The sequence below is a fragment of the Helianthus annuus genome, chromosome 16 (genome assembly GCF_002127325.2).
Source record: "Helianthus annuus cultivar XRQ/B chromosome 16, HanXRQr2.0-SUNRISE, whole genome shotgun sequence".
Lineage (NCBI taxonomy): Eukaryota > Viridiplantae > Streptophyta > Magnoliopsida > Asterales > Asteraceae > Helianthus > Helianthus annuus.
In genome coordinates, this window is record NC_035448.2 from 173,602,095 (window position 1) to 173,612,148 (window position 10,054).

The 10,054-nt window shown below is 32.9% G+C and overlaps 1 protein-coding gene across 1 annotated transcript; it reads left to right on the forward strand.

The window, feature by feature from the left end:
• The first annotated feature begins 6,769 nt into the window (after nucleotides 1-6,769).
• On the forward strand, nucleotides 6,770-9,807 carry LOC110917151 (heavy metal-associated isoprenylated plant protein 39). Its single transcript, XM_022161753.2, has 3 exons — nucleotides 6,770-6,936; nucleotides 7,333-7,408; nucleotides 8,999-9,807. The coding sequence occupies exons 1-3, from the start codon at nucleotides 6,931-6,933 to the stop codon at nucleotides 9,532-9,534; spliced, it is 618 nt and encodes a 205-aa protein (XP_022017445.1). The 5' UTR covers nucleotides 6,770-6,930; the 3' UTR covers nucleotides 9,535-9,807.
• Nucleotides 9,808-10,054: the final 247 nt, after the last annotated feature.

The window sequence follows — 10,054 nt, forward strand, 5'->3', positions numbered from 1 at the left end:
ATATTAACACATAATAAAACTAGAATTAACACATAGGAATAGCATGTCAAGTATGGTACACAAGGGTAAAACGACATATATGTTTAAAAGGCTCAAAGAAAATAAATAAGAAACACATAAAGTGGCATGCATGTAGTTTCAAGCAAAACAAAAGAATAAGGCTCTAAAACTATAGACTAGGTAAAAGCATTCCTACTTTTCCTAATTCCCTATAGTTATGGCTCTGATACCAATCTGTCACACCCCAACCGATGGTGGAAACATCGGGATGAGACGAAGTGTGTATAGATTGCTAGAGACGTCATAACACTATGTGACAATATTTAATTAAATTCAAATTTCATTGCAATACTAAATGTCATACAAGATTCAAAAAGAAATAACAACATTGTTTCACAACATAACATAACAATAAAAGATAGATTAATCTAGGTGTGTATCTAGTCCACCCTAAATCTCGTTTCGTCTTGAATATCATCTCAACAATTAACCTGCAACATGTATTAAAATAGAGTTCAATGCAAAAGCAAAGGCGAGTATACAAGTTTGGTTACATAGCATAATAGAATAAAAACTCATATCCAACATGTTACTAAGTGAATAAATTTACTAGCAATGCAATTTTTGGCGTACAATATGATCAAACCCAAGAATACAACGCATAAAATAGCCTAATCCCAATAGTTTAGCGGGATGGTAAAGTTTAACTTAACAATACCCAATTAGAATAGCGGGCGGGGCGTTAATCCTATAGCGCTATAATTGTTAAGGTGGGCTAGCAAAGTTAATGAGCATATAAGGTTCCAAATCGTTCATAGAGCATACAAGCATAGCAAATATTCATAATAGTTTCATGTCACGTTCATAGATAGAGTATGTTTTGTTTAAGCATAAAAGTTGTTTTGAATAGGTATACATGTTGCATCCCAAAGTGTAAAGGGGAAAAAGGGATCGAGTATACTCACAAAATTGCATATGTTTTTCGATTATCCAAAGTGACGAAGTTGTTGAGATTAGAAAGTTGAATGTGTTCGATTTGGAGTTCAAGAGGTGTTTCAATATGGTTTTAGGGATTTGGAGTTTAAATAACATGAAAATAACCATATGAAAATAATCATCTAACACATATGACACTTGTTCTTGACACTATGAAACTCTAAAAGAGTTTAAATGTTTTCATGGAACAAGGTTCCATTAGAATCGTGACAAGTTGTCAAGGCCTAAGATGATACAATCTACTAGCTTGACGAATGTCCATTAGTTCATCACCAAGAGTTCGATTTGTTCGAATATTACATAAGTATTATATAGAGCATAGTATATCATATAAGTCAAGCATGAGGTAGAAGACTAAAGTCTTCATTTAGGCACCTCAAAAGTGTCATAGAAATCATACATGAGGTAGGAAGAACAAGCTCCCATTTAGGCACCTCCAATGTTCACCACTACACTTGATGTAAAAAAAGACATTCAAGGAGGGTCTTGAACTTACATAAGAAATGAAATGAACAACTATTCTATGAGAAAACATCAAGAAGTGAGTGGATGTTCATGAAAGATAGCCCAAGCTAGTCTAACCATCACTCTTTTACCAAGCTTCAAGCTTGAACACTTCTTGTGGGTAGAACCCTAACTAAAACAGAACGTTTATGAGGTTTAATCCTCTGATTTTAAGTGTCTCAACCTTGTTTTTAAGCCCAACTAACCATTCATTTGATTATGAGCATTAGGACATAGGTTTGAGATGAGAAAACTCAAGTTTGGTTAAGTTTAACAAAGATTTCATGAAAACAAAAACAATCAGTGGACTTTGGAGCCTTTTTGCCGGAGTTCCAGGGACTTATTTACTGTGAAAAACCCTTGGAATCGAAGCTAAGGAAAATCCAAGCACATAGGAAAAAGAATGAGCTAAAACGGACAAGAAACGAAGAAGTTATGCTTGTTTGAAGAACTTGAGTCGAATCTGTCCAAAACTCCGAATTTGGAGCTGATTGAGGGTGTTTGAGAGTGATTTAGATGAGTTTGTAAAGTGTTTAGAGCTTGGATTATGATGGGTTTTTATAGGGAAGGTTTAGGTTAGTTGGTGGTTGGTTAATTAATGTTAAAAGTGAGTTTAAACTTAAGAAAAACACAAAAATCCCGCTTAAAAACGCGCTGAAAGGGAGCTGATTCGCGGCTGCCAGGTTTGGTTCGAGCGAGTGTTTAAGGATATACTGATCCGGGTTTAGTTCGATAAGGAGCTCTAGCTCGGCTGGTTAGGCGCTTGTTTGGTGGGCCTGTTGACCCGGGTTCGAGTCCCGTGGTCAGCAACTTTTTATTTATTTTATTTTTTTGACTAAAAACCTTATACTTTCATTTATTACACAAATCACCCTTGGACTTTAATTAACCAAGTTTTTTTGTTTTAAAAGAACTATCTTTTGTAGTTTAAACTAACTAAGTTAGTTTATATTTACTAACTTTATAATCTAATGGAACTAACTAGATTATAAAAAAATGAACTTTTAAATAACAAAATTAATTAATTTAATTAATTTAAATAAACTTAATAATGACCATATTTATAACGAATAAAAATCTTTAAACAATTATTCATTTCATGAAGCTTTCGAGTTTCATTATTTTAAGAGTTTTAACCAGTTTAACGAGTATCAAGTGTCGATAAGTGAAGAATCAAGAATCCTTGAATAATACTTCGTTCAAACGAGAATTTTGCTGTTATATAAGTCTCGGATTCTACAAAGATTACATCGAAACGATGATTACAAGAACACAAAAATTTCCAAAGATAGAATTTCAAGCAAGGGTTTCCAAGTATAGAAGTATGAAAATGCAGGGCGTTACAACAAGCTTCCTTCAAGTGTAGAAGATGGATGCTATAGACTTACAACTTGTGGAACTTCAAAAGGGACTTTGTTCTTGCTTTTTCATCACTTCTCATCATCTTCTCCACTAGAATCACATTCTAGCTTTAAGCTAGTAGTAAGTTCCTTGATTAAACTCTTGTTCATCTTGTTTCATGGTTAAGATAGGTAGTATGATGAAATTTACAAGAACACTAAAAGTTTAAACAAGAAATATGAACAAGAAACATGCTGATTTACATTTTCAGCCAACTTCAATAGGCTGTAACTGGACCATTTTAAATCGAAAAACTGATTTTCTGAATCCTAAAATATGCATTTTGGAATAACCTAACAAATGGCACTGGAATCGTAATTTTTTGAGGTCGTTTACTATTTTTAAAGGACTGTTTTTGGACAGCAGCTTAAGCTGTGTTTTTACTGCAGAAAAAGTATGTTGTATTCGGAGTCATAACTTGAAACCGGAGTAGAATCAACTCATGGAATTTTTACAGTAGATGGTCACCGTTGTCACGATGATCCTCCGTCTAGAATTTCGTCAATCGGACTTACGGTTAATTTTTAGTGAATTATTCCGTAAACTGCAATCGGAAAGTAACAAATCTGATTTCAGTCGGGTAAATAAAATTCTATAAAATATTGGTAATGAACTGGACCCTAATATTTTTACACAATAAAATTGGATCGTATGAGACATTCTGTAAAAATTTGGGAATTTTTGGAAAAGTTAACTATTTTATAAAAATCCTCGAAAACAGTCCAGTTCTGATTTATAAAGCTGAAATAAAGTAAGTAATGCTTTGCATGTCTAAATGTCGGGTTGGTTATGTGAGAACGATCTACGGGATATATGTAAAATAAAATGATATGCTATTAAGCATGGACACCTCCATTTACAAAGGATACCATGGCGAAATTTTCCGAAAATCCTAACACTTAGTAAATATTTTCTAGACAAGAGTTTACTAGTACATTTTCGACTATGTTTTTCAAACATAAAACTCGCCATAATTTTTGTAACAAAATACCGTTACTAGTATATTTTGGAATGGATAACATTTTGATAAATGTGATTCATCACAACATATAACATATTTATGAAACAAGTAGAATATATTATTCTGAAAGTTATGATATATTTTTCTAGCAGACAGTGAAATATATATCATGGATGCGTTATGTTTGGGTAAATAAGCTATTGTATATTTTTCTAGAGTGGGACTTAGGAATGTATAATGTCAATACTTTAATCATAAAATACATGTATAAATACCCCCATCTTTGGGAAGGAAATACGAAGCTAAAATACTTGAGAGGTATTAATACAGAAATATTGTATAAACAATTATTCCAAAGCAAAATATAATTATTACAACTTGGAATAATACCAGAAACGTAACTCAAAAACGTAAATACAAAGGCAAGGCACGGCCCGTTCGTCTAATAGACCATAGTACATTGTAGGGAGTTGTGTTTGCTGAGGAGACTTGAGTTACAAGCACAGAAGACGCAATACAGTGAGTTCATGTCCCCATTTTCTTTTTAACTGTTTTCAGTTTTATACTTCGGGGGTGAAATACATGTTACACTTTTACAGACGCTTTTATAGATGGTATGGTTAGCTTAAGGAGGGTTTAGACGCTTAGAGCAAGTGAGTGGTGGGCATGACACTTAAGGCCATTAATCCTCGTTGTAGGACCGAGGGACATTAGTGATAGATCTATTTGGGTGTAGCGAGCCCCACTCCTGAGTCCGCTGAGTGGACCATGAGATGACTAAGTGCCCGACGCACAAATTCGCTAGGTTTGAGTCTTCCTGCATCATTTCACACTTATCATTGGCTTTGCAACCCAATGGTGGTCTCTTTTTCCTTAATTGCTACATACCAGGGATTTTCGTACATACAGACACATTACAAAGGTTTATACATACTCACTTACACATGAACTCGCTCAACTTTTGTTGATTTTTCAAACTACATGTATTTCAGGGAATTAGTAAATGGATCTGGCGGGCGTTGGAGTTTTTAAGCTGCGTTGTGAATAAAGAGGCCATCCAAGTCATTAGGGCTTAGGAGGCGTATCTTAATCCTGGACGAGATACGTGGTCCTAAACTCGGGGTTGTTTTAAAATCTTTTGTTGAGTCTTTTTGAATTCCTTAAAACATGTTATGGTTGGTAACTTGAATTTGGTCTCGTCATTACAGACAATTATGTTGTACTACTTTTAAACTTAAATTAATGGATGTACATCTACTGGTTTTATCATATAGTGTTGTTATGATCATATGCAATGGTATTAAGAAGTCACACCAATAATCACGCTTCCGCAAAAGTCAGGGTGTGACAAAAACAAAAATCTTCAATCAGTTATATAATATCCTACTACCTTGACTGTTTTTCACATACATAGAAAATTAATCGTACTTCTTGTTCTTTGATTCGAACTATTCACAACAATATCACCATCCATGAAGCTAATCTCCAACCACCACCGGTATTTTTCTAGCTCGAATTTGCTACGCTTTAAGTTGGAAATCGTTGTCATCTTCACCATTATTTGGAACCACCTGCGTTTATTGTGTTCTCGCCACATCATACGAGCACCCCTCTAGTATGTATGTATGTGTATACTTAATGATCATGTTTGATTAAAAATATATACAATTTCAAACTTCAGTGTTAAAAATACTGCTTGTTATATACTTTTTAAATTTACATAATCTAAATGTATTTGGTGTCAATATGAGAAACGAGAATGAGATTGACAATACCACACATATCACCAAGCCTGAAAATCATATCAACATTAGAGGTATTTGGGTTGTGGGTTGAATTAGTGAACCTTGTGAATGTCAAAAACTTCAACCTCAACTCAGACACATTTAAAATTATGTAACTCAAACATGAGTTGTTAAAACAATATACGTAACAGCTTGTAATCAAATCATAAACGTGTAAAACATGTTGATAGATTGTAATAAAGAGGTTAAACGAACAGACTTTATCAAATATATATTAAAGTATTTTATTCTATTTTAAATTGTGTTGACGATTCGGCATGTTTAAATTAACGCATTACAATATTACATATATCGACCTAGACACGATTTGTTTAATTAAATATTCTAAACACGTCAACTTGAACACACCAATTTAAATAAAGGGGCCAAACATGTGAACCCGACTACTTATTAATCAGGTTATTATACATATGAAACTCCACTGCTTATTAAACAGGTAAAATATAATCGATCAAAACTCGTTTTTTTGTCGTGCTTCAGTAATGTCATGTATTATCACCCTTCTCGATAAAACCCCGTAAATTTTTTTCACACGATCTCATGCCTTGTTTTATACGAAACCCTAGTACCAATCCATCACAATCACAAAAATTTCATATGTTTTTGTTAGCTTCGTCTTATCGACCGGATCCTTCTTAGTCACATCTTTATCACATTTATACTATACAACATGTACTATCATCTTGATTCTTGTATAGTAAAACTCCATTAAAAAAAACTTCCTTTTGTTTTTAGGGTGTAAGGGGTGCTCACCTAAGAGGTGAGTCCCATCTCTTACGCCCAACCAATCCTCGTGTGCCACGTCAACTCCTCTCTTAAACTCCCTTAACACCCTAAATTGATGGCGGCACTCCCCTCTTAGGTGACTTGGTTTTTATTAAATAAAAAAAAAAAAAACATTGATTGGTCGCCGCCTCTCTCTCTCCTCCCTCTCTCTTCGGTGAGCCACCACCGGTTTTCTTCCTCTCTCTACATCACCGCATGGATGGCGGTGCATTTACCGATCGGGAAAAGGGGTCCCCGATATGAAATCGGTGGACACCCCGGACACCCTTATGTTATTATTTTCTTTAAACCGATGGAGTTGAAATTGTTTTAGTACATTCTCTCTCCTCGTTTGCAAATTCTTGTTTTGATTCCAATTTCTCATTCTTTTGTCCATAAATCTTCTCCTTTTTCAACAAACCATTATTCATTTCCACTCTCTCTCTCTCTCTCTCTCTCTCTCTCTAACTCTTTTCTGGGCCAAATTCTCTCACCCAAATGAAGGTACGATTCCATTAATTCTTTTATATTTTTGGTAACATTTTCATTTTATTTTCCATGTTTCTTGATTAATTATCATGATCCTTTTTATTCTTCTTCATAAAGTAGAATTTGCCGACATGTTTATGGTTTCTAGTTCTAAAGTGGCACACTGAATCTCCTTTCAGTTCATTGTCTTTAAAGTATCATTACAGAATTTATTTACGTTACCAATATCTTGCAGATCATTTAGATTCAAAGTTATTTTTGTTTCCTTAACGGCAAACACACACCCCTTAAAATCCACATAACGGAATTGTTATGTTTTCATACATATATGAAGATATTGTTAGGTTTTTTACTTTTTGAATTGATTTTATTACTTTGTACTTTTTACTCATTTCTTGATTTGAATTTCAGAAGTTCATATTGAAATTGGAATTGCATGACAATAAAGACAAGAGAAAAGCATTGAAGATTGTCTCTGCTCTCTCAGGTAAACCAACTAACCATACTTTTATTTTATTTTTTTTAATATTTTATTACAATTCAATTCAATATTTTTAAAATTCTAAATTTACTCTAATTTTGTTAGTTTTTAAATATTTTTGTTTTGGATGATGATTCTTGGTTTAAAACTAAAGGTGGGTTTTCATGAGTAGCTTTATGCAACATGAAATTTTGTTAATTTTTTGGATTTATAAACTAACTGATTTGACTCTTGGAAGTCAAATTCAATATGTTCAACAAGACAGTTTGATTTGCTATTTGCTGAATTCATAGAAAAGTTAAGTTTCTGAGGATGTAGTTGAGTTTCTTTTTCTTTACTCCACATGGACTTGTCATTTTTTTGATCATATGTCGCATTCTCAACAACATTTGTACATTATGCAGTATCGATGGTACACCTACTATTGTAAGTTTGAAACATGAATTTCACAAAAAGCAAATCGAAAAGGGTTGGAGAAAATTCTTATGATTCATCATTTTTATGTATTTTATATTATTATATTCTTTATTTTTCAAATATTCTTTTAGTTTTGCCATTAATTGTCGTGCTATTCATGGTCCTAAAATAAACACATGTCTTTTTGCGTCATTAAGCTTATTGGTTTAGATAAAGGTTATTATAAAGTTTGTTGGTTTAGATAAAGGTTATTATAAAAGATTGATGATGCATGGCGGAGTTTGAACGAAAATTCGGTTAGGTCGGATTTTTAAAATTCAAATTGGTGGGGGCCAGGTTCTTAGAAATCCAATATTTTACGATACATAAATATTTTTTTCAAAATTTTTTAGCAAAATTTAACACTACGAGCGAAAAACCGGTAGTGTGCATACAAAGTAAAATGATGATTTAGGAATCACGTTTCGAAAATAAATACTATGCTATCAAGAAAACTCTTTTAAATTTAAAAATTTAAATATTAACAACCATTAAATTACATTTGTGAGATCAATTATTCATTTTTGTTTTATTAAGAACTTAAGATTAAGAAGTATTATTTTGAAAAAAAAAATGAAGCATAATAATTCATTTTACAAATAATTAATGAACATAATAAATATTTGACTAATAATTACATATTTAAAGTGATTTTGATTAGACAAAATGAAGGACTTTCTATCACAAATTTTTTTTGTAACCTATATTTTCTACCGGCTATTATTAATAACATTATCAATAAAATGTATTAAAACATTAGTTGAATAAAATATTACATTTGTGTCAGGCCAACTTGTTATATAATAATTTTATTTAATTATTTGTCAATCTACATTCTTTTGCATAAGAATGACGTGGCTCATTGGTCCTATTTGGCATTCTTTTTGGCCCCTATTTTAATGGCGGTGGGTGGGCGAGGCTGTCTCTTGACTCTAGTTGGGCATCCATTGTCATTTCGTCACTTTTGCTTTATAAATCATTTTTAATAATATATTAATGATGTGAAATTTTATTCGTATTAATAATAATGAAATTATGTTTTACTTACTTTTCTTTTCAACAATATAGATTCATTAATAGTTTTATTTAAATAAGCATACATTTTATAACTAAATGAGTAAAATGATCATGTATATGTAGGGATTGATGCAGTCACCGTAAACATGAAGGACCATACTATAATAGTCGTTGGAACTGTCGATCCAATCAATGTTGCTAGCAAATTGCGCAAGTTTTGGACAACTGATATAGTATCAGTGGGCCCTGCAAAAGAACCAGAGAAGAAAGAGGAAGCAAAGAAGGACGACGGTAAGAAAGAGGAGGCAAAGAAGGACGACGGCAAGAAAGAGGAGGGAAAGAAAGAAGAAGATAAAAAGGACGAGGGAAAGAAGGAAGATGACAAGAAAGATTCAAAGGAGGACGCCAAGAAAAACGAAGGTGATAAGGGAGAAGAGAAGAAGAAGCTGGCACTACCACAACCAATGCCGGGGATGTATATGCCACGACCGTATTACCCTCCAATACACACCTATTACAACAATTATCAACAATATCAACCGTATCAACAGTATCAACCATATCAACAATATCCAGTACCTTATCAACAATATCCAGTATCTTATCAACAACGTCATCACAGTGTAGAGGAGAATCCAAACGGGTGTGTTATTTCTTAAAATTCTCACATCCAACAATAATTTCCAGACCTACACAATTTTGATGAGGGATGGTCTCTTCATAATCACAACACTCGTTAATATGCATTTACCTTGATGCACAAGTTAAGCCAAGGCGTAAAAACTTTTACTATTATATTATTGTTATTTTCTGTTGTATAAAAAGAATGGAACTTTATTTGGTGGGAACATACTAGAAATTTTGATCCTTATGTTTAATAATGTATGATGTAAAGATGTAAATAAATTATGTTTGAACCTATGATTACTGTCTTTTGCACATGTTAATTTATTTCAATGTGTTTGTTTTAGATGACTAATAGTCGGTTTGTCATTTTGCCCTTTGGCCAACATGAAAGATGTGTCTTTCTTAACTTATTCTGCACGGTTTGGGCAAAAAAGGTAATTGTCTACTGTTGTATCATGTATTCGGGTCGGGTTCAAGTCTACGTTGATGGGATGAGACACATGTTCAACTCGTCATCAACTAAACATAGTGTCATAGTACATGATAATAAAT

What these genes read in the sequence shown, in the direction of transcription:
- LOC110917151 (XM_022161753.2), top strand. An exon ending in GATTGTCTCTGCTCTCTCAG is followed by an intron (nt 7,409 to 8,998) that starts GTAAACCAACTA and finishes ATGTATATGTAG; the next exon opens with GGATTGATGCAGTCACCGTA.